Source organism: Manis pentadactyla, chromosome 4 (genome assembly GCF_030020395.1).
Source record: "Manis pentadactyla isolate mManPen7 chromosome 4, mManPen7.hap1, whole genome shotgun sequence".
NCBI classification, from domain to species: Eukaryota; Metazoa; Chordata; class Mammalia; order Pholidota; family Manidae; genus Manis; species Manis pentadactyla.
This window is the reverse complement of record NC_080022.1, coordinates 177645325-177670926: the sequence shown is the minus strand read 5'-3', so window position 1 is coordinate 177670926 and position 25602 is coordinate 177645325. Positions and strand designations below refer to the sequence as shown.

The 25602-nt window shown below is 44.7% G+C and overlaps 1 protein-coding gene across 2 annotated transcripts in view; it reads left to right on the top strand.

Moving 5' to 3' along the window:
* Positions 1-25602, top strand: part of PRKCA (protein kinase C alpha) — a 355291-nt gene that overhangs the window by 254860 nt on the left and 74829 nt on the right. For both annotated transcript variants that reach the window (XM_036899733.2, XM_057501630.1), the window contains exons 6-8: positions 15999-16155; positions 17203-17337; positions 17575-17671. In XM_036899733.2, the coding sequence (XP_036755628.1) occupies positions 15999-16155; positions 17203-17337; positions 17575-17671 (389 nt within the window). The remainder of the gene's footprint in view (positions 1-15998; positions 16156-17202; positions 17338-17574; positions 17672-25602) is intronic.

The following is a 25602-nucleotide window of genomic DNA, read 5'->3' as shown; positions in this document are numbered from 1 at the left end:
ATGCGTTCCCTGAAGTCTTGAGTGACTCCTCTTTCAGATGATCTGTGTAAAATGCCTCCAAGTAGTAGAGAAGCTGGGCTTGTGTTTGAGCAGGTTCTTAGCTTCAGATCTGTGGCAGTGCCCCTGGCCCCAGCCAAAGTTATATGCAGACTTTTGTGTCTACGTTCTGGGAGGGAGAGCAGCCACAGCTTTCATTTTGACCCCCCACATTGAGGGTTATTTCCAGGCTGAAGGGCAATGTGAGGTGCCTTTTCCTAGTACCCAGACTAGGAGCTTTGGGCATAGGTGATACCATGAATGTGGAGGCATGAACATGTGGTGAACATTGATCTGCAGGCAGCTTATGTTCAAAGTGGAAGGAGTCTTAGAGATTTCCTAATCCACCAACCCCATTGCTTTCCAGGCAGATTACATGATCCACTGGCGATGGAGACCCAGGAAAGGGAGTGGTGGGCCGAGCAGGCTGGAGAGCCACTCTCCGCCTGGCCCGGTGCCCTGCCTGGCATCTCTGCCCTCTGAGTCCCATCTAAAGCATCTGGAGGTTTTGTAACATCATAGCTGGAGGTGAAAGGCCCACAAGATGCTATAGAATTGAGTTAAATGGACTCAGCCTCGGCCTTTGAAAGACAGATCCCTCCAGGGGAAGCACATTGAAAAGCTACCCGCACAGTGACAAGACGACAGCATTAATGCAAAAGTAGGGTGTTTTCCATGAGAAATCATGGTGGGCAGCTTAGATTCAAACTGAGAGTGGCCAAGAGAATTTACTCCTCTTCCACTTAACCAGGCTTTCTAGAAACAGTGGTATTCCAAGAGCTGCCTAAGAAATCAGTAGGTTTCTGCATTGAACTAAGGTAACTGGCTGAAATCCAGTCTCTCTTGTCCCCTCTGAAATGTTAAGACCCAGGAAAAGACAGAAACCTACAACTGAAATTTGACAAACCACTGAACTGCAGTCTTAGAGAAATTGCTACTGTTAGCCTAATGGGTCTGTATTTGCATTAAGAAAAAAATGATCAGTGGTCTGGCCATCCTTGGTGCATGAAACAGCAAAGTCCTGTACACCTGAGAGAAAGAAGGAAGATTCTGTATGCCTCCCCCTTTGCTTAGAGAAACAGGGTCTTCACCAGCCAAAAATCCTAGGCAGTATCCCTGCACCGCAAAGGTTCTCTAATTTCAGGTGCCCAAATCCTGTTCTCTCTCATCACTCCACACAGAATAACTTCCCAGAGAAAAGTGAAAGGACTGGCTGTAGGAAAGGGCTGGTCTTGATGGATTGTGTCTTGAGTATTCTGAGCCCTGTGTGTGAAGTTCATGGACTGGGGTGGAAGTAAGAAGCCCGGTGTCAGTGGTGTGTTAACTTTAAATGGATGCCATTGAGTCAGCTGTGGGATTACGTCATTGTGAATTGGGCATGGTCGCACTTGGGTCCAGCAAAGACACACTGATACCAGATTAGACGCCATGCATATCAGTTTGCGTGCCGGCTTAGTTTTGAGGAAAGAGAGTTTACCAGTGTCCGAGTAGATGGTGGCCAGAGCCAGCGGGGATATAAGCATAGTGTCTTTTGGCAAACACCAAGTCTGGACATAGCTTTCCTCATTTGAAAATGAGTAAATAAAACATGCACATAAAATGCAGCCCATTTTAGAAAAATATGGAGGCATAAAGGGAAAAGAATATCATCGTGGGGTACATATTTGAAAATCGATTACTGAAGGGAAAATGACAACAAAAGAATATTTGAAAACTCCATATGGACTTCCGTAGAATCCTGCAAGAATACACTGTCTTTGTAAAACAAATCTGGAAGCCATTTGAGCAAATAGGTTGAGAGAAAAAGCAGACAAGATGAGGTTTTTTTCTTTTTCTTTTTCTTTTTTTCTTAATGACAGAGGGATATACCAAGAGGTAGACAAGATGAAGGGAGGTGGGCAAGTAAGAAACGCCTGCAAGGAAACTTAAATTGCAGTAACATAATTAAAATCCTCACAGCAGTGAAGAGTAGAAAGTCAAATCAGTCTGTGAAAGAACCCTGAGACGCTCTTGCAGAATGCAGGCAAAAGGATGGTGATGAGAGAGAGGATGATGAAAATGGAAGGCTGTAAACAGGAGGTAACTTGAGAATGAAGAGTGTTATCCCCAGGACGATAGAAGAAAAACTGAAACAGAGGCAGTAATTCAATGCAATAGGAACAGATTTATGGAGCATTCAAACTAAAAGGAATGCTCTCTCTTCTGGAAAAATGAATGGAAAGAAGTCTGCAGCTAGAAACACCCTAGAAAAATTTTAATTACAGAGAAAGTAAACACCTTTCCTTCCAACTTTATAGGTTACATTTAGGGAAACAACCCAGGTTGACATTAGACTTCACTGTATGCAATACTAAATTTGAGGAGAAAAGGAAGCATTACTTACAGAGTTTGGAAAAACAAAGTTTATTGCCCCCAAATTTCTCATCCACCCAAATTGCCATTCATATAGCATATTCTCAGACATGCAAGAACTCAGAATAGATGCCCCACATATCTTGAAAAAGTTACTTGAAGGCGAGCTAAAGAAGACTGCAAGGTAAAGATGAAGTAAAATTAAAAGTTCTGGAATGGGGAAGTCATGTATTAGGATAAGCAGCAAGCATTAAAATCAATTGAACATGCTAACGTGAAAAATAATTATTGAAAACTATCAATCCTATAACAAATTAGGAACCCCAAACGCCGAGTAATTTTATGGTAACAAAGATGGGAATTGGGATGGGAGACAGTGGGGTGGGAAGGCCGTAGAACACAGTGTGCAGAAGTCTTCATGCACAGGAGCAGGGTCAGAAGTTGCTATTTCATTCTTTCTTTTGGCAATCAGAGAAATGTAGAGTTTAAAAATGGGGGCAAACCTTTAAGATGGTCATCAGTAAAATTAATGGATTTATACTTTCTAAACTTGCTGGAAAAGATAAATATAAACAAAACACAGTCTAACAAAAGGCTGAAAGCACAACATAACTAGGAAGCAGAAGAGATAACAGGTGAAGCCACCCCATAGGCAGTAGTTCTGTGGAGGTTAACAATGTACTAGAACCTGCGTGCTGGCCCCTCTCTCCACTAGCTGGGTTACCCACTGTTTAGGTGCCGCTTGATCCCAGCTTCCCCATCTGTGAACGGAACACCACGCGGGCCCTCCTGGGGATCAGTTAACTTGTCCAATATTCTGAACATTTTGCCAGCAGACACTTGTGCTTACAAACAGTGAGGATGGAGTAACAGGTTTAAACTGCACATAGTTTTCAGACTGGAGAGATTTCTACCTTGTACGAGAGGAAAAAAATCTTTTACTTTCTACCCTTCCAGGTTCTTGGCTGGGACTCTTAACAAGAGATGGATTAGCGAGAGAAAAAACAACACACTTTTTTTCCCTCCATTTTCTTCTTCTTTTTTTTAATTGAAGTATTGTTGATATACAGTCTTATGTTGGTTTCAAATATACAACCCAGTGGCTCAACAGTTACCCCTATTATTAAATCCTCACCCCCCTCTAGTGCATTTACTATCTATCAGTGTAGTAAGATGTTACAGAATCATTAACTGTATTCTCTATGCTGAACTCTATCCTGGAAACACACACATTTATGTGATACACATTGTGACGGGGGAGCCTTCATAAGGAAATACCAAAAGAAACTGTTAACCTTCAGTGTTTCTGCAACTGGGCTTGATAAGGGGGAAGTCATGGGAAGATGTGATAGGACAGAAGAATATGAGCTAATGCAGTAAATCGGGGTGATGGTGGGTATTGGGGGTGCTTAGTAAGTTCTGTTTGGGTCCCTCCCAGGGGTCCCTCCATCTTTGAAGATAAGGATGTTCCTTTCCTCAGGTAGTGGGAAGGCACCTCTCACGTTAGAGTGCATGACCTGCTTCAGGGAAGACAGGAGGTCAGAGAGGGTCCTTCCTGCTCCTGCCATTTTTCAGATTCCATCAGCTTAAAATACTCGGTATGCCAAGGTGTTGTATTTTGAGGAGGGCATGTCCTGAACCCCACCAACCTAAAGGAAGTATTGCATAAACACTAAAAGTGATAAAGAATGGGCAGAGATGCATCAGGTGAACAGAAAAAAAAGCTGCTGAAGCGGAATTACTGTGAGTCATAAGACTGTGCCCCTGGATGGGAAAGGCTGGACTTTAAAACATGTTGAAAATGTAGAACAATTGAAAGCATAGGCTTGTTGTAAGAATTAACAGAAAGTTGAATATGATCAAATAGATGACCTAGTACAAACAGAAACCACATGATCCAATGAAAAGATATGGCTCATGCCACAAATGTTGGGAAAGTAGTCTAAACATTTGGAAGAAAAAAATAAATTTTGCCTCACACTGTATACCAAAATAAATTTCAGATGGATTTTAAAAGTTAAATAAAAACAGAATGATAAAAGAAATATGAGTGAATGTTTAGCTACTCTCAGAAGGGCAAGAATTTTTTAAACATAAAAGAAACAGAAGACATAAAAGAAGTGTTGGACAGATTTAACTATGTAAAAACCTAAGCTTCTGTGTTTCTGGAAGCATTGTGACTGCAATCTAAATGCAGTTTGCTCCAAATGTGATCAAGTGCTATTATCATTCATAAGAGCTTTTCTGACCTGGTGAGAAAATTCTTTAACACTCTGTAGGAAACTTGAACAAGGAGTAAGTTAAAGAGATATAAATGGCCCCATAACCATATTCAAAAAAGCCTCAAAAAATAATCAAGCCAGAATTACAATGCTATTTTTTCCTTTTCTCACCACACCGTTGATAAGACGTTGGTCAGGCTTTGGGGAAGGAACCCGGTAGCACGTACGTATCAAGTGTCTTAAATGACTTTGTCCCCTCTGATCCACTTACAAGAATTTGTTCTAAGGGAAAAAAATCTGAAGTTCAGATGAATATTGTGCATGAAGGTGATTAGTTGCTATGTTGCTTTTAAAGGTGAAGAATTTTTAACTACATAGATGGCCCCAAACAGGAGATTGACTAAATAAATTATAGATGGGAATCGGGATGTTGGAATTTCAAATGTTTTCAAGGCCTGCTTCGTTGTTATAAAGGCAGAGCCTAAAACTCTGTTCGTAGCTGTGAATTCTATAAAAATACTTCAGTATAGATGTATGCAGAGCAAAAGAGACTGGTAGTAAGAATACGAGTATATCAAAAGTGGCTCTCTTAAAGTGTAAGTGATTTTAGGTTTCTTCTTTATCATTTATGAATTTAAAGTTTTGTATGATGAGTTTATCTATTATTCTTGTAATAAAAGAATTTTTTTTGTTAAAATCTTCCTGTGTTTATACAGAATCATTTCAGTCTCTGATAATTTGGAAAATACTATTTCTCTTACAACCAGATTCCATTCCTTTTGGAGCATCAGAGTGAAAGAACTTTAATAGACATTTTTATTTTCTACTAGCTGTAAGAGAAAAAGTAGTGAAGTATTTATGATCTTTTTCTAAGGAACTAATGTTGCTCTTTCTCCTCTCTGGCCATACTCTGAATTCTCTTTTATAAATTTATTTCAGTGGGACTTTGAAGAGTCACACTTTATTCACTGGAACAGAGATTTCATTCTTATCCCCAAGCAGTGAGTCTCACCAGTGAAACAGAACATTAAGTAAATAGGTCCAAAAAATGTGAGATTACTTATGGCCCTGAATCCAGATTTATATGTGGGTTGTAGATGATGGGATGGAATGGTTGAGCAGGTGCATTTTTAGTGTATCTCATTCTTCTTGCCTTTGGCAATAAAGGAATTTACAAATATTATAAAATGTATGGGCCATATTAACATGCAAGAGATCAAATCCAAAATTCTGGGGGTTTCAACACAGATGGTACCAGCAGACTTGACACAGCATAATTAGAACAAATGGACCAAAAGCAACACCAAGACCTTGTAAACAGTTTATCATTTAAACTGATTATATCATTATATGCAGAAGCAGTTTATCATTACCCAGTCAAAAACTGTTCATTGTTGTTGACAGTTTTTTGCATTTTATTCCTAAGATCTTTAGAAATTCTACATGGTAATTTTATCCCAAGAGTAAATGACCCTTTCTGATACGTTTTTTCTGAAAGCTGGAGCTACATTAAATTTGTGGGCTCCTCTACGCTTTCTTCAAGACATTTAATAACATTTTCTAAGAAGTGCCTGACTCGTTTTGGCCTGCCTTCATTCTCCAGCGCAAAGGCCTGTTAGGTTTTTCCTTGTCTGAGAGTCCCTCCAAATGGACGTTTTATGTACTGCAAGTGAGAGATGAGAAGTTTGCCAGCTTTCCCGTCTGCTGTAGCTTCTCAGAGAACAACAGGAATCCCTGGGCACTCACGGTTTCGCCTTGCCCTGTGCTGACTGGTGGGGAGATACCCAGGTGGGGTAGGCTGCAGCCCCTGCTCCCGGGTTGCTCTCAATCTGGGCTGGGCTGGTAGAAGAATGAAGGTCAGAGAAGATGGGCCTTGCACCAAGTATGGGCTAGAAGCTCTGGGATAGATGGAGGGCGTGTTCCAAGTGACCCAAGGCTGCGGCAGCATGAACCCAAAGTGCAGGCCAAGGGTGGCAGGTGGCATGGAGATTTCAGGTATTTAGCAAGCAGCTACTGAGTGCATATCAAGGTGCTACACCAGAGAGTAGGGGTTCAAAGTAAGCAGTAGCAAAGAGCCTGGCCTCACTGGTGTGGAATGGGCTTAGATAAGTGCTAAGTGTGATGGTTGGGTGCAGTTAAATATTTAACATGCTCAACATCAACCAGGCAGAACCAATGCCGGCTCTGAACTCATGCCACTGTGCCCTAGGTGAGTGTGGACCAGAGCACGGAGTGGCCCTAATATTCGGGGAGAAATATTCAAGTGCATGCTAGAGAATGCAGGCTGTTGGCCTCTTTTCTGTGTTGGGAGCCTCAGAAAATACTGTGCCCACTCGTGCTATGATTGAAAATCTCTTCAGTTCTGCTTTGCGCGAGGAGAATGCGGCTGTTCCTCCTGATCAGTTCTGTTGAATCAGGCCGCCACCCAAGATCAGCTGCACCTGGCCTATCAACTTTTCATGGGTATCTGTGTGAGAAGTTACCTCCTTCTGCCAGGTTGAGCTTGTGGGCACCCACAAACATGCACCCATGTCCCTGTGGAAACACGTGCCCCTCACGGCCGCCCTGGCCGTGGGCAGACCACCTTCCTTACCCCTCCCAGCCAGTTCTCACTCCCCTGGCCAGGACCGTCCCAGCTCCCAGACCTCTTCCATCCACAGCCAACATCTGGCCTCTCCCTAAGGAGTGCTCCGGCTCCCTTTGCAGGCAAGTCCTGAAAGCATGTGCGGAGAGGGAGGGACGGTCCCTCAGTCCTGGGGGAACTGGGCTCAGGCCACAGCCAAGGTCCTCAATCCAGGGCCCACGAGTGCCCCAAGTTATTAAAAACTGTAATATTGTGTTAAAGGGGTTTATGGTTTAAAGAGAATAAAGAATCTCTAGCCCAGAGGGCTTTAAGATGGACCTGTCACCCAGAGTTAAAACCCGTGTGCGTCAGGAATGTGACTTGGGAGCTGTATATCTGCCTGCTCCACTGTGCCAGCTAGAGCCTGCCTAGGGTTCTTCTGCGGTGACCTTCTGTGGTGACCTGATGACCTTTGGCCTTGCTAAATCTGGTCCATCTCAAACATGCTGACCAGCTCGCTGCCACCTATGACATGCCCTACCCTTGCCAGGGCTTGTCTCTCCGATGGTTTAAGAGGCTCCAACTCAGATCCCCTAATCCTGGAACCTTGCCTACTGCTAGACAGCTTGGCCACCCCCAGCACATTTCACGGGAAGGGCGTTCAGCAAATCCTGTTCCGGAAGCAATCTGTCACTCCACCAGTTTTCCCACCAACATTTGGAGCTCTGGCTTTTGGCTCTCGGTGCAGAACTGACTTGTAGCGACACGAGGGAACTGGCAGCTCCTTAGACACAGTTTCTCCCTGCAGCATCGTCAGAAGAGGCCCAAAGTAAAGGCAAAAACAAACCTTGAGAACACGACGTTCTTCCTAGTAACGTGACCAGGAAAGTGCAAACTAGAGGGATCGTCAGAGCTCTGTGGTGTGTGGTGTGGGTGCGCTTCACCGTTGTTCTGAGCTGCTGGGGTGAGGGTTTTCTCCCTTTGCCTATCTGATCCTGCCCATTGGCCACTTGAGATGCTGTGAACTGAGCACCTGGGTTTTGGTAACTTCCTCAGCAGGATAAGCACTTATTAGCTCTGTAAAGTGCAGCTAGATTAACCAGGAAGCGGAGGGGCCTCTCCTGCACTGGGCGCCCCTCTAACCGATGAGCTGTTTGCATCCCAGTGCTACTGGGTACACATTCCTGTAAAAGTCTTATTTCCAAAGCAGCTGTTGCATCGTTAAAGAACAGCCGTGTTGATACCTTATGAGCCCACTGTTTGCACTCGGCCCCTGGGAGGGGCCAAGGAGTTGAAGGGGCTAGGGGTACCTGCACCAGGTGGGGTTGGCCAATTGCAGGTCATGGCCAGATGAGATGTCCAGGGAGGAGGCATGAATCAGGTTGGTCTAGGAGTGCAGACTACTAACGCAGCCCGAGGAAAAGAAGGCCAGCCAAGCACACATGAGAGATGCCAGCTTCTGCAGGTTCTGCTAGGAAAGGAGGCAACAGCCAAGGACAAGGGCGGCCTCTAGCTCCTGCTGGGAGACACACCCTCTCTCCTCAGTCCCGACCCAGGTCTCCTCCCAAGCTTCAGGACGAGGTCGGAGTTCAGGAGGCTCAGATCAAAGCAGAAGGAAGCAGAAGGATGTGGATTCTTAACCAGGAAGTAGAGGTTCCTTTCCTGTGGAAGCTTCTCCTCAACCTGTGATTGTGGTGGGATGGTATTGGTTCTAGGCCAGGGATCAGTAAACCACGGCTTGAGAGCCAGATCTGACCCATAGCCTTTTATGTTTTTAATAAAGTTTTATTAGAACACAGCATGTTCATTGTTAACATATTATCTATGACTCCTTTTGCTCTATAATAGGAGTTTTGAGTGGTCATGATGGAGACTTTATGGCCTGCAAAACCTAAAGTATTTATGATCTGTTCCTTTGTAGAACAAGTTTGCTACCCCTGTTCTACACTAACAGCTGGACCTGAGGGCAGAGGCTGCCTTGGGGGGGGGCACCAAGGAGAGGTTAATGCTCAGGCCCCAGAGCCAGGGCTCAGCTGCACCCTTGACTCCATCACTTATTAATGTCCGACCTTGGGCAAGTTACTTACTGTCGCTGTGCCTCAGTTCTGCATCTGGAAAATGGGCATCTGGGTCATTACTTCACAGGAATGTTGTAAGGATTAAGCGAGCAGGTGTCACAAGGCACACAGAAATCCATCAATAAATATCCCTGTTCTTTTTGTTGAGATACAATTCATATACTGTAAAATCACCCTCTTAAAGTGTACAATTTAGTGGTTTTCAGTATATTTGCAAGGTTGTGCAACCATCACCACTATCTAATTCCAGATCATTTTTGCTACCCCGAAAAGAAACTCCTTAATGGTACCTGCGACCAATGAGAAATGAATACCATTTTAGATACATGTGTACTGTTTTGTGGAATCTCATTTTCCCTGGTTACAATGTTTGTCTTGTGATCTTAAAAATCCCTACATTAGTGCAAATTTACCCAACTTGCTTTACACCTACAATGTGAGGGAACTGACACCTTAGACACAATTTCTCCCTTGCAGCAGCACCAGTGAATCTAAAGTTCTTTGAAAGAAGGTTCTATGTCTGTCTAATAATTATCAAAATTAATTCTCTGTGTTTGTTCAAAGGCATAGTCCGTGGGATTGGGAAGCCTCTGCCGCCCTGTAGCCTGATGGTAAATGGGACCAGGTTCTTTTGACCACAGACACTAACGCCCCACTGATTTCTTGTACTTGTTTGTTCCCCTGATATTTTTGCTTTCACATTTCTTCAGCTGTTGGTAACTTCAAACAAAGGAGAGTGGGGTTTTTTTCCTGTAGATCAGAAAAACATAATTTTTGCTTTTGCTAATGCCAGGCAGGATTAGAGAATTTTGTTTACTCTTGTTTTTGCTGTGGAACAGGGATGGAGGTGGGAGGGGGTCACCTGGGTCTGCACACAGTGAACAATCCTGACTTTGCAGCAAGTCCCTGTTTTGAGCCTTGTCAGCCTTTTAAACACAAGCCATGAACAAGAGTGCTCTTAGAGTGGGAAAAACAGCACTAAAAATAGAGGATTCTTTTCTAAAGTGAAACAGATCATTTGAAAGGGCCATGTTGTCCTTGAATCTGGAGGCACTTGACTTTTTTGTGCCTCACCAAGCAGTGTCCCTGTACAGATATGAGCTCTGTGTTGGGCAGGGTTACTAAGGGTCACTGAAGACAAGTCCAGTCTGCAGGCAAAGGGAGATATAGCTGTGTCCTCAACAAAGCTTTTAGTTTATGTGTCATAGATGAATCCTTCGGAGTCTTCGTGTGCCCAGCCAGAGCACCCTAAAGTAACGTCAGAGTGAGGTTAAAAATCCACAGGGACATAGGCAGAGTCAACAGTGTTGGCCTGATCCAGTTTTCTGGTAGGTGGTGAGCTTGTGGATGTTTTATTATCATACTTACTAATTTATGCTACATATATTCTTGGGATCAAGAGGCCATCTGGACTATTCTCTGAATGGATCAAGGATTGCATTGAATTTTTCTATTTTAATCCCAAGCTATTTGGAACAACTTGGAGCTATTGAACTCTGGCTTAACCCTGAGGTCTGGAAATTCCAATGCTGTGTTAACTGTCACTTTAATGAACTTGGTTTCTTTACTCTGAAGAAACAACCCTGCCTCCTGGCCCAGCCAGGAGGACTAGATAATGATGATGATGGTAAAGATAGCAAACACTTACTTACCATGACCATTATAATAGTAATTGCAAAGACTTACATAGCACTTTGCTCCAAGTTCTCTCCTAAATGCTTTACATATATTAACTCCTTTAATCTCACAACCTTATGATATCGGCACTATTATCATTGCTATTTTGTAGATGAACACACTGAGAAGCCAGATAACTTGTCCAAAGTCATGCACCTAATAAGCAGCAGAGCAAGGACTTGAACCCACCTGCCCACTAAGTCACTGCCCCCTGAGGAGTCAGCCACCAGCCATGGCCACTATACAGAGCCTGTCACTGAGCACCCTCGGGTACACAGTAGACAATTCCCTGACTGCAAGTCTCGTGGATATGGCTTTTCTCTTCCCAAGAAAGTATGGTGGTCACTTCTACCTGCCTGCGTTCGTATCTCTACTTCCACCCCAGCAAGCAGGCCCTTGGCAAAACCTCTGGCTTTGTTCCTAAGTGCTGGCTCCTCTACCTACCCTGGGGCCCTTTGATGTAGATTCTCCAGTCTGGCTAAGGCTGCCTCTGAGCTCCTGATGAGACCGCCCATTTGCCTGAACACTTATTCAAAACCCACATGTCCTGGCCTTGCCTACCCACCTATATCAGATATCTCTAGGGCACCATGGAAGTGTTTTTCAGTCTTCATAATCTTATTTGAATGGATTTTGTCCAGACATATCTTACATTATCAGGAAATGATACAACCTTTCAACCCAGGCTGGGTTTTCTCAGTGCTGGGTGACGGCTGATGATTTCAAAGCAGGCACCTCAAACCAAAGAAGGTAAATGCCATGAGTATTCTACATTGCTATGAAAGTTCTAGAATTGCACAACAGCTTTTTATTCTGAAAGGGCCCAAACCATGGCACAGTTGTATTTCTTCAGCAGTTGTGTCCTCCTCACAGAGGCTGCAGACCCCTAATGAGATGAGAGGGGAGCCTTCCTACCTGTAGTGTGCATTGCACCAGCGGCTCTGAGCCCATGGGGCAGGCCCTGGGAGTGTGGCCCGTACAGCCAGGTGAGCAAGGGATGTGTGCTTCTGCACCGCTATTTAGAGACCATCTGCCTTTCAGAACTTGAGTTGGCATGATAGAACTTTACCCCCAAAAAAGCCTCATTCTCAATATAATTTCTCAAAGCAGCATGTTTTTTCCCCCCCTGAAGTCTGTGTGTCAAAACAGTTCAGCTCTTGCAGAAGATGAGAGAAAGAGCTGAGCCATGCGACCTCTGCTGCATCAGTAGGTTCTTGGACCTACATGTACTCATAGGCTGGGAAATATTCCACATCCTTAAAGCCCCAGAACTGGCATCCCTCCAGCACACTTCCCGGGAGTGGGGCAGGGGCACTGAGGGGCCATCACTTTTGGTCGTACTTGACATGATTTCTGAAGGCACTCACCTACCATTAAAAAGCCTTACATTACATGGCGAGAAAGTTATTTCCCCTTTCACTTTTTCCTTGATTCTTGAATGTAGGTAGAGCAAGACTCGTATCTGAGGCTGGAATATCCTTAACACTCTAATACTTGTTAATTCCTCCCTTTGTAACCAAGAGCAGGCCTCAGGCAACTGTATCAGCTAGAAATAAGGAATGCTTTGATTTTCATTAAATTTATTTTTATGGTTGCTTTCTATTTAGGGCAGACAGTCTTGGTTTTTCATTTACCGTAGTGATATGTCTCCTTTTTAAACGCTGAGTGTTAAAAAGTAAATTTTTTCAATGTGAATTATATACCAAGTCCTCAAATGATGCCAGTTGATGGGGATCCTGGGACCACCCTTTGAGAATGACTGCCAGGTGCATGGAATGGCTTCACGTAATACTCTCCCGAGCAGCCTGAAAGGTGCTAATGCCTGGACCTCAGCCCAGACCATGTCGATCGGACTCGGGGTGGGGGGGGACCCAGACATCAATATATAACAAAAACATCCCAGGCATTTCCAGGGCAGAGCCAAGGCAGAGAGCGCAGCCGCCATCGGCACCTCTGCGGGGGCTGCGTCCTTACTGCCCTTGCGCCCCACATCATGACTGCATTTTCCCCTCCTTTCTCTCTGCCTCTTGCCCTTCTCTTCCACCCACCATGTGTCCTGCTCCTCTTTACCCTTTGCTAGCGTCCCCTCTTCCTGCCTCCCTGTCCGTGCTGCTCTGCGGCCCTGCCTCCTCACCCCGGCCACTGCTGGCACCCCCAGCTGCAGCCACATCAGAGAATTTCCACACCATACTAGTCCTGGCCATTGCTTGCCAGTTCATAAGCTGTCAGTCCAGTTCTGAACATCTAAGCCTCTGGGGGGGTATTCTCTGCCAGGAACTTGTATTAACAACAGCAGTGACAACCATCACTGGGCTCTGTGTGCCTGTCGCTGTTCTAAGCACATCACAGGTGTGAAGCTGTATAATCCTCTCAGGGAGGTAAGCTTTTTCAGGTGAAGATACTGAGGCGTGGAGCGCTTAACTGTCTCGCGTGGGGTCACACAACCATGACGTGGCAGAGCCAGAATTCACACGCGGGCAGCCTGGCCCAGAGCCCACATTCTGAGCAGAGGGGACCCCCACACTGGCTGCTCCCAGTCCTGATCCGGGTGTCCAGCATGAGACGAGCTGCACTCAGTGGGCTCCCCTCCGCTGCAATAAGAAATTGGACTTTGGACCCACTGTCTACTGCAATGACATTTGGAATTGATAACTCTTTATTTTCAACTTAAATGATAGTATCTCAGTAGGAAGCACAAAGCTTTAAATCCCATCAAGATTTTAACTCATCACCATTCAGAAGAGATCAGTCTTAAATGATTCCGTGTGTGCGAGCTGTCAGGACTATAAATTGACAACGAAAAGGCCGGACGCGCAATCATTCTGCAGCTGGCAGAAGGAGCTCTTGGCAGCCGTGATGGTTCCTCATTAGTTTATCTGGGATGCAGCCTTGGTGTTAGACATTCTGGGGCGTTCTCTGCCTTTTAAGGAGTATCTGATTCTCATTTCATGGCTTAATTGGAGAGAGAGCTTTTGGCCTCTTCCCATTCCTTGTGGGAGACCTCCATTTTTATGCTCAAATTTCTCTTCTGATACTTGGATTGCTGTTTTAGGAGACTAGACCTTGTGCATTGCATTAAAAACCTGCGTGAGCTTGGGGGAATCCTGCAGGGGCCAGGTCCCTCAGAGACTTCCTGCCTCCTTGAAGATTTTAAAATTGAGGGCCGTGGGGATGAGTCCAAAGCACTGTGCCTGGGGCATGGTAAGCAGTCACATCATGAATTTTTTTCCTCCATTTCCAAGCCACCAACTGTATAAGGCACTTTATAGACATTATTCATTCAATTCTCCCAATAGCCCTGTACCACTGGAAATACACCCCTGTTCTTTTTTCTAGAGGACGAAACAATCTCATGAACTTAAGTGTCCCAGTGCTTGACATTATGTGATGAAGGCAGGATTTGAAAGCCGGTCTGCTGAGATGCAAAACCCATGCTTGCTTACTTGCTTATGCTCTATCCACTTCCAACTGGATGGAGTTTGATATTATGGGGAAAAAAATCCTTGGAAGGCATAATGAGTATGAAGAGCATATGCCAGCTTCTCTGCGGCTCATAGGTCAGAGCCGGCCCATTCCCTGCTCAATCCATTTAAATATGGTCCCGTCTGTCATCTGCCTGGGCTAAGAATTCCAGGCAAGGCGGATATAAGGCCGTGGGCCAGCGGGCATCAGCCCTGTGTCGCCAGCCTGGGGTGGGGGGCAGTGCTCACCTGTGACTTCTGCTCTGACCAGGCTCTTCAGCACCTTCCATCCCCTTACTCTATCCCTGCCCACTCCAGCACCTTCTTCTAAAATTCTTCTAAATTCTAACAATCAGACTCAGCTGATGGTCTCCAATCTTCTGGAGGCTTGGTAAACACAGACCACTGGATCTGCCCTCAGAGTTCTGACTCAGTTGGTGGTGCCCATGCTGATGGCCCAGGGGTCACCCAGGAGAGCCACAGGGATAGCCCAGTCCCGGTTTTATGTGCACCCTTGGTATCTGGCTAATTAGGGGCCCTGATGAGGGGAAAGTTCAGCCATGGGAGGAAGCCATTGGAAGATGGCGAGGGAGACACTGGGTAAGGCAGCCTCCGGCTTTTGTCCCTTCTTGTCACAGTAATAGATCATGGCCTGTTTCACTTACATCCTGTGCTTTTAGCCATTCCCGCTGTTTTATTCTCTGCCCAGCTCCAAGAGTGCCTCCCTCCGTGGGTGAAATGGCCTTTCCTCCTAAGTATTTTGGATTCCTGTATGAGTACTTCCTGAGCTAGAATTTGCATTGGAATCACCTGGGGCTTTGTTAAAGTGAGACTTCGGGAATTAAAGAGAATTTTGGGGGTGGGGCCTGTGATTCTGCACGTCTGATGAGTGCCCAGGTGACATCCCAGGCGGTGAGGGTACATCAACCTGCACAACTCGCCACAAGGCCATGGTGCCCCTGTGGAGCTTATTCTGCATTACAACTGTTGGCACCAGTGGCTCTTTCCCCTGCTTCACAGTAGTCGCCTGGGGAGCTTTAAAAACTTGGGCCACACCCATCAGGGATTCTAATTCAGTTGTGAGCACTGGGATTTTTAAATGCCCTCCCAAGTGATTTCCAATGTACAGGTTGGAAATCATCAGCCTTTAGAAAGAAGAGAGAGGACTCCTTTGAGGAGCTTACGTAATGCAATGCCATGGACTGCGCCAGCCTGCTGCCAAGGGGGAGGTGCCCCAGTTCCCCTGGAGAAGGGCTGGAAGCAGGACCCGGGAAGCTCACTAACATGCAGATTCTGCTTCAGCAGGTTTGGGGAGGGACACAGGTTTCTGCACTTCTAATCGGTGCCCAGGAGTCACTGATGCTGCCGGTCCAGGCTGATGCAGAGCCCCAAGGCTTGACCACAGTGGCCCCGTGATGCCCATTATCCATAGCAGAGATTCAGTGCGTTGCTTTTCTCGTGGAAGATCAGAGACTTTTGGCCTCCCCTCCCCTCCTTTTAAACCATCTTGATGTCACTCTCATTCAGCTCAGCCTTGTCAGAGGATACCACGGGACAACACCGGTCCGTTCTCTTTTTGTAACATTTGATCTTTCTTTTGTCTTCACAGTGCGAGATGCAAAAAATCTAATCCCTATGGATCCAAACGGGCTTTCAGATCCTTACGTGAAGCTGAAACTTATTCCTGACCCCAAGAATGAAAGCAAACAAAAAACCAAAACCATCCGTTCCACGCTGAACCCCCAGTGGAATGAGTCCTTTACGTTGTGAGTTTTCTCTTCTCTTCTCTTCTCGGTTGAGCTCCCTCCCTACACACCACAGAAGTGCCCATCTCATTATTAGAGATAATGAGGTGAGTTTGTTATAAACTCCTGAGACTTTCTCAGACTGCTGCTAAAAGGTAGCTTTTATCACTCCTGTTTGATGGGTGGTAACTTGGTTTACCAAGAGTCACATAATGCAGGTCCCAAATTATTATGAATACCTACTGTGTACAAAAATTCTCTTATGTTAATGATGATATAAAAATATATAAATTGTGTCCCACCTCTTGCTGGACTTAGGTTTTTTTGAGGGTTAGGAGAGGGTAAGATAAGAATTCAATAACTTTTAAAACACAGAATATGTGAGTAACCTGGAGGGTGCTGTTGCCACTGAATGGGAAGAGCACCCTTCCCTTTCAACAGGGAAGACTTCCTGGAAGAGGTGACATTTAAAGTGGGACGTGAAGGAGTGCCAGGATTTTGGGGGTAGAGATGGTAGAAGAGAAAGAAGGAAAGAGGTAATGGGAGGAGGGAATGGCATAAAAAATAGTCAGGGCTGAGAAAGCACTGACTGCCACTGAGCATACGTAGGTGGCCCTCTTTGCAGACTAGGACACAGAAACCGGTTGATCTGGATTGCCAGAAAGGTAGTGTATACCATTTAGAGTAGACATTGGCAAGCTTTGCTGTGTAAAGGACTACATAGTAAATAGATTTTATGTGTCATATAGTCTCTGTTGCAGCTACATAACTCTGCTGTGGTAGAATCAAACCAGCCATAGACAATATGTAAACAAATGGCCATGGCTGTGTTCCAATAAAACTTTATTTACAAAAACAACCAGTGGGCCAAATTTGGCCCATTGGTTATAGCTTCCAACCCCTAGTCTGAAGCTCTGGTTGCCAGGGGGCTGGTACTTTGTTGGCAATGGAGAGTCACAGGAAGAGAATTGAATATACCATTTTTTTTTGTCTCAGGCTCAGATCATGAGCATGTGGTGTCTCCCAAGATGATCAAGATGACCTGTGCATGTGTGCATTCTTTTGTAGCAAATTAAAACCTTCAGATAAAGACCGACGACTGTCTGTAGAAATCTGGGACTGGGATAGAACCACCAGGAACGACTTCATGGGATCCCTCTCCTTTGGAGTTTCGGAGCTGATGAAGATGCCAGCCAGCGGATGGTGAGGAAGCCCAAGGCTAAATATGTCCATGTCAACCAAGGGTTAATAGTCTAAAACATTAGTGCATTTAGAGATTCAGAAAACCTGCTGGTTTGAGTCTATCATGACCATTGAATATGAAGTCACAGGGCTACGGTCTCCGCATGGGATGCATCAGAAACCAGACTAGAGGGTTCGAACCTGGGCTGATGCAAACACAGTGCTCCTGACTCTCCTTCTCTCCCGTGTCTCCGAAAGGTACAAACTGCTTAACCAAGAAGAGGGGGAGTACTACAATGTGCCCATTCCAGAAGGGGATGAAGAAGGAAACATGGAGCTCCGGCAGAAATTCGAGGTGAGGATACCAGGAAAGTCACCGAATCACTTTTCCTTTAGAAAGTTTAACTTCAGGAAGGGCCAGATTTCTGTGGTCACATTGCTGAAAGGCAAAAAGTGATTTACATGTTAATCCTTTTTATTTAAAACCATAAACACTGAGTAATCACCTTCCTTTGCAAGCTGCTGACATTCTATTATCATTTAGCTAGTGAAAATTGGAACTGCCCCCAAAATAAGTGCGCTTGAGGTCTGCATGAGAAATTGGTTTGCCCAACGGTAGGAAGACAGGCAAGGCTCTGAGAGCAGTGCTCTCCTCAGAAAGGAGGGCTGTGCTCCTCCACATGGCAGGAGGTCAGGACGGCCTTAACTCCGCAGGTGGTTTGGGTCTGATTAAGCTGCCCTACCAGCATCTTAACGTCTGCTCCAGATCTTCAGAAACGGCCAGCTCTTTCTCTCCTCCTCACTGGGTGTCTGTGTTCACCTGTCCCAGATTCCCTGTCTTCTTTCTCCCTCCTTTTCTGGTGTCTCTCTCTCTTGTCTTTGCTTCTCTCTTTCCCTTCTGCCCTCTTTCCATACTTTTCTATGTAACCAGTTACCTCAGCCTCTAATGACCATTGTTTTCTCTAAGCATCCCCACTATGTTCTAGGTCACAGCTTTTTATTTTTTCTCTCTCTCTAATCACCTGCATTTGGCTGTTTGAGGGATTCATACAGTAGTTGTTTCCGTCTGTGTAAGTAGTTAATTCTTTTTTGAATCTTCTTTAGGCTAACTAGGATTCCCCAGAATTCCCCTACCCCAAAGAAATACACATGTACACTCCTGTATGTGTGCATAGATACAGAACAGTTCCTGAAATATTGGCTCTAATGGGGCCATGATGGTCTTGTTTTTCTCCTGCTGTTCTCTTCTCCCAGATAAAATTTTGTTCCAAAGAAACATACAGGTCAGACCCAAATGAATTAATTCCAGTGGTTGTAAAACATAAAAGTGTTGAGAGTGTTTGTGTTATACTAATATTTGTTTAAAGTGGATGTTGATAGCAAACACTTAAGGCCAGAGGCTGTGAGCCTGGATGCCCTTAGGAGCACAAAGAAATGAAATGAATAGAGATAACATAAGCAAGTTCAGTTTTGATGAGACAGTAGGGAGCAGTGGGGCCTGGGGTTAGCTGGTAACATAGACCCCATAGAAAGGTGGCAGCCACTGCTATTCAGCACCAGTTGATCATTGCCGCACACAAATGAGGGTCCTGTGCTGCCAGATCTTCTGGTTCTTCAAAAGAAGACAAAAAATCCAGATTGTTATGTGACTTATTTTGGCTTTTTTTTTATATTGGTGGCTAATTAAAACTTAGAACTCTCTGTAGGTCAAATATATCTATTGCTTTAGACAAAGGTAGGATTCAGCTACCTTGCAATCTCTGCTCTTAAAAACTGTAAGAGAAAAAAATAGGAAAGACAATAATGTACACATATACACACACATATATGTACATATATAAACACACATATACATATATCTGTGTATATGAATAATTAAGTTCTTTCTAAAGAGGCCTTATGTTTAGATAGGCATTCAGGCGCAAGGATGCAAGTTGGGGTTTTAGGTCATCTCAGATATCTATGCCGGTCATCGCTATTTTTATATTTATTTTTTCCTCCACTTGCTTCCCCACAGCTGGAGGATAGGTGCCCCATCCCCAATGTCCTACCAGCTCTGTGAGGGATGAGTCCTCCGGGAGGGAGGTGGGATACTGAGTGCCAGCATTCCTCAGATGCCCCAGGCAGAGGAGAGACCTGAAGAGCTAAAAGGGACCTGACTGAATTCCATGCTTTAGTGTAGGGCCTCAGCCATCAGTGGCCAGAAACGGCCGGCACAGAGCACATCTGAGGGAGGGGCAGTGTTGGGGCATCATGATGGTGCCACTCTTGGAACTGAGACTTAGCTTTGCTGATGGAGAATTATTGACCCACTTTTGTATAGTTCATTTCCATGGCTTCCTGGTGAGTAACCTTCCTGTTTTTCTGGGCAGTGAGTCCAGCTTTTTATAAAGGTCAGAGTTTCAAACTCAAAAAAAAAAAAAAGAAAAACCGGTCAGAAGGCTTGGGGCCAGAAGTGCCCCATCTCTCTCCAGAGGCTGGTTAGAGGCCTTGCGAGTGTTGTGCTAATACTGTTCCCCCCCTTGGCAGGGCCACGCACTTCACAGTGGAGCGCTGGCCCCAGGGCAGGCGACATCGGGGAGAGGTGACCTCAGCACAGTTCCATGGTGGGGCTGAGCCTCTGCTGACCAGCTTACTGAGCTCTGTGCTCAGAGCACCTGCATGAACTACACCACAACTTTTTTTTAAACCTGTCAGCTCTCTGAGCTTTCCTAAATTTTACTGGAGTATTTTAGCTCCTTAGAGCATTTGTAAAGCACAACTGCAAGAGACTGGGCAGAAAGCCGCTAGATGATGGTGTCAGAAAGATGCTCAGAATTTTATGACAGTGTCATCCTACATTTTAAATGGAATATTCAGACCTGATTTAGGCAGGGGTTCAGTCATATAATGGTGTTTTGGTGAGGTCTGTAAATGTGAAAGTCGCGATACTTCCCCAGGCTGTCAGGAAGCAGTGTGCCGGAGCAGAAAGGCCGAGCAGCATTGGGTGGCAACCGCCTTTCCCAAACGGGGTACCAGTTGGCATCAGGGTGCAATTTGGGGAACCTCCTTTAACCGCCACCCCATTTCCTCCCTCTCAGTCCGCAGCCCTAGTACCCCTGCTTCCCAGTCTCTGCAGACTCTCCCGGCACCCTTCTCTCCGTGTGATTGCCATCCTGGCCTGCTTTCCATTATTTTCCATCCTTTTCCCCCACCCACTCTCCATAGATACTTTCCCACCCTCTGGTAACAGTCTGATTCAGCCAAGTGCCTTTTTTTTTTTTTTTAATCAAAAATTTGGCGGTGAATCATGATTGGATGAAACATAACATGATCATTAGTCCTTTTAGGAACAAGCATGACTCAGTGCGATTGTACATCTAGTTAACAGGGTGAGTCTTTCCACGTCCAGCTGTTTTTCTAGAAAGAGTTAACTAAATGTGGTGTTCGAATCCCTCCCCAGAAATCAAAAGCCATTCAGTCTCGTGAATGAAAAATCAAAACAAATGAGCATTTACAATTCTCCCACTGCGTAGTCAAACTTTCGATAATAACATGGAAAAAAATCTCAAATCTATTCTTGCGTCTAGAATCTTGGCAAACAGAATGATCAGCGAGTGAAGCTCTTAGGAGCCACAGGAAATCTGGGCTGGTTGTGAATTACCTTAGCCTGTAATGCTTTGTCCCACCAGAGCAGGTCATCAGCCTAAAAGACCAGAATCTTGTCATCCGTATTCATGGATACAGTGCACCTGTGAGCCTTTAACCTGTACCACGTTTGTCTTCAAGTCAAGTACACGTGGTCCCCGCTTCACAAACATAAAGTATGTATTTGCTCACACGTTCAATAATAATGTTCCAGCAGTAAATAAAGTAAACAGTCCCTCCTGTCTGTGGAGCTTATGTTCTGTACCTGCCGGCTCTGCATGAAATCTTCTTGGGATTGAGGCAGGAGGCTTATTGAGAAATAAACATACCACCCCTTGTGCTGGTCAGCAGTTGCCCTGGACCTCCCCTCGCTGTCCTTGAGGACATCGAGGGTTTCTGTTCCTTCCTGCCCCATCTGGGCCCCCACTCCCCAGAGCATGGCTGTTGGCCAAAGACAGAGAACAGAGAAAAGGGGTTTGCCTTCCCTTAGAGGTGGGCCAGGGGATGGCTTAGCCCTTGCTCAGCAAATTTTCTATAAAGGGTCACTTAATCAGTATTTTAGGTTTTGCAGGCCAATAGGGTCTGTGTCACAACGGCTCGACTCTGTCTTGATAGCACAAAAGCAGCCACCGACAAGATGTAAACAAATGCACATGGTTCTGTTCTAATAAACCATTATTTACAAAACCAGGTGGTAGACCATGTTTGGCCTGTGGGCCATAGTTTACCAGCCCCTGGTTTAGCCCCTGGATTCTAGAATCAGATACAACCCCATGACCTCCCTGTGCATGTCTTTCACTATTAAGTGGGAATAATAGCAGTATTTCCTTAATAGTTTTGTTTTAAAGATTAAATTAAGCAGTCAATAGAAAAATCCTAAAAGCCTGCTGGTTATACAAATGTTAGTGCTATCATCACCCCCCTTATGTCTCATTGCAGAAAGTGGGTTATAGAGAGCCCTGTTTTTTAACCTCTGGAGCTCCCCTGAAAAAGAATGAATTTGCATGCTGAAATCATGCTCCATATAGTGGGCATGTTCTATGCCCTGTTGTCCACCCATATTAGGAAATAGAGGCATTTGTGAAAACTCTATCATCATTTATAACATTGTTTATATGGGAAAACATATCTTCATTTACATTGAGATGGATTTCTGGAACATAATGTGTTTGTAAATTGGGAACTCAGTGTAACTGGCCATGGATCAGATGATCTGGACGAAACAGGGTTTCAGTGGCTGTCGGGAGTAAACAGAGGCTCACACTGAGGGGTCCACCTGCACTCACATCTCTCAGTGCCGTGGTTTGGTTTAGGGCCCTCGCTGAAGAATCAAAAGTGATTGGAAGGTGTTTAATATAAACCACCCCACACATGTGCACAAGCAGTATGAACATAAGGATAGTAGCACCTCATGATTTGTTAACAACAGAAAGGACACATTGACTTAACTCATCCCTTTCATAGGGAAGCCCAGTATTTCTGTTGGTGTCATGTTGCTATTTTGATCTTTTATACTATCTGGAATCGGAATCATTCGCATCTTGAGCTACGCCTAGGGACTTAGGCATGGCATTCAGCTTTCCAAGTGGGAGAAAAGTATCTTCTGACCACCTTTTCCTCATTTAAAACATCTGCAGAACCGACTGTCATTTGTCTTGTCCATTTCCATGGCTGTTGGCGAGCTTGGGCATTTTTGTGTTGTGTTTATCAGTCAGCAGATTCTTCCCCTGAGCCGTTTGGGCCACTTCTACCTCCAGAGTTGGGGTTGTCCTAGAATCAAGGAAACAGGAGGAGGTTTCCGGACGAGAACAGTGAGGCGGCCCAGGACCAGCTGCTTCCCTTCCCGGTCGCATCCCCGCCCCGGCCGCCCCCCTTCTCCTCAGTGCAGGGTCTTTCCTGTGCTTCAGGCAATTCATTCTAACCAGACCTCCTTCCCCAACCCTGCCGCCCATGGAGAAATGGAGCCAGAAGGGCTGATGGCCTGGACCCGGCTCCCTGGGGCCAACAGCGCTGGGGGCCATGGAGGCTCACGTCTCCCCTCTCTACATTCTGTATTTCAATATCTAACAAATTAAAACCTAAATTCTCTTGTTTTGCTCCAGCATCATAATCACCACTTCTGATTTGTATTTTGATGACTTTTAGCCACAAATGGACTTTCAGTGAACCCATCTCTACCTATGGACTTGCTTCTGTCTTCCACATGTTGTTAGCAGTTCTCGGAGGTTCTGGTATTAAAATGTCAAGCAGCTTTCCTTAAACGAGGTTACAGAATTCTCTCCTGCCTGATTGTAGAGGCTCTTCATTGTTCTCATCATTTGTTTTAGATCATTTAAAAACTAGAACAAAGCAAGAAGCTAAAAGCACCTGAGCCCTTTTTTCTATTCTTGCCACCCACTGTTCCTCCACTCCAGGGCAAGTTAAAATCTAATATATTTTTTGTAAAAGTTGAAAAGCAAAAACAGACACATTCATAGCAGAATGAAGACAGCTAGGAGGCAGCATGCTTTGAACTTTGTCTACAGTGGAATATTTCTTTTGTCAGAAAATAATGGGAAGTCATAAAAACTCTTTGGAATGGCAGGATTCAAGAAAACAAGATGAATGTATTTAAATTTCAGTGTGCCTTGAAACCTGTGTGAGCTCTCTCTAGGGAAATACATGTAAAGTTCTATGAAGAGAGAGATTATGATCAAGTGTGAAATACAGCAAGCCTCTTGTGGAGAGGTCACGACTACCCCCTCCCACCCTGTCCCATCCCCGGGGCAGGAGGTGGGATGCTGTTGGGTTCAAATCCTGGCTCGTCTCTGTCCCAGTTGTGAATTTGGGCAAGTTACTCAATGTTTCAGCGTGGTATTCTAGACAGAAAAAGCAGTTTGGAATAGTTACCATAGTTCCACATCCTGGCTCTACCACTGACTAGCAGCAACTGTGGATAAGTTTCTTAAATGCTCTGATGTTTAGTCAGCTTGTTTATGAAATGGGGATGTTAATAGGATCTACTGCATGGGATTGCTGTGAGGATTAAATCGGTTCAGTTTTTTAAGTTTCTTAACCTAGTGTATAGTAAGTGCTCCATATTAGCTATGACTATCTTTTTCACTTTTATCATTGCTGATTATATTAAATAGACTTACTCAGATTTGGGGCCCACATTTATGAAAACTTATAACCTGAGACTGTATTTATATAAGAAAAAGGGAGCTACTGGGAAGCAACAGCTCTTCAGAACCCTGTTTTGGGAAATTATGTCTAGAAATCAGTCCTGAGAGCAGCCCCATGGATTAATTGCCCCAATATTCACAGTTTCTAGAGCCTGACCCTTACCTCTAATTCTCCCATCTTGACGATACTTTCAGCAAGCAGGCTTCTCAATCCCTATGTGCTTGGGGCTCAGTTTCCCATGGCACGTGGCACACAGGAGGCATTTCAAGGTTGTTCGAACTTCAATGCTTACCTGACGTGGCGTGGCCCCTCCGTGGGATCTGCCCTCTGACAGATGATGCCACCCTTGGCTAGACTGTGCCTGAGACACCTCTGCTCTGTCCCAGACACTCAAGTTGACCCTCATGATAATTCTCATTCCCTCCCCCCACCACAGACCATCATTTCCTCCAACTGACTTACCATACCCCCCTGGCCTTTGTCTTCAGATGGTCAAGGAAGGCCCAAAGCTCTTCTGCCCACTGGATTGGTTGGCCCACAGGAAACAAGCCTGTCATCTCTCATGGTTTGAGTACATAGTCTAAATATTTATATAATCCTAAATTCCAAAGAGCAATAGCTGTGTTCTCCCTGACCTTGAAAATTTTCTGGAGCTGCACTGCCAATTCAGTAGCCACTGGTCACGGGTGTCTACTAAACACACAAAATGTGGTCAGTCTGAATATAGACGTGTTATAAGCATGAAATACACACTGGATTTCAAAGACTCAGTACAAAGAATTTTAAATAACTCATAATTTTTCTATTGTATGTTGAAGTATTTTGGATATATTGAGTTAAATATATATTTAACAAATCTGTTTTATGTGGTATTCTTTTATATATTAGTATTAACATTTTTTAAGTTAATTTCACTTGTTTTTAATGAGGTTACTGGAAAAAAATTTTGTATATAGCTCTCATTGTATTTCTGTTGGACAGGGTTACTCTAGAACATTCCCCTCAATGAAGAAAAATAGCTTACTGTAGGGTAGGGACTGAAATGCAAAACCCATGACTTGCTAATATATTTTTCCTGGACTTATAAATCATGTGTTTCCAAGAAAGCTGGATTTCAGAAAGTGGATTCTCCCAAGATTCTGGGCATGTCACTGCCTCAGGTAAGGATGTATTTTTGCCTGGCTAAATAACTATATTAGAGATGAGTACGTAACAAAGCTGGGATAATATTTGAGTTACCTAATAATTTAGTAATACACGTTTTTATTAATAGTCCCAGAAGTCATGATGAAATTGATATATTGAGATTCTCTGACTAGTTGGAAGGCTCTGAGCAGAAGGCCAGAGGTCTGTGGAAGTGCAGGTCTGGAGAAGTCATCTGGCCCTGCCTTCTAGACAAAGTTGTTCTACCTCTCAGACCATAGTAAGTGCGTCACCTAATGGCAGTGAACCCATCATATACATGAATCTTTACAAATTTTGGAACTAGATGAC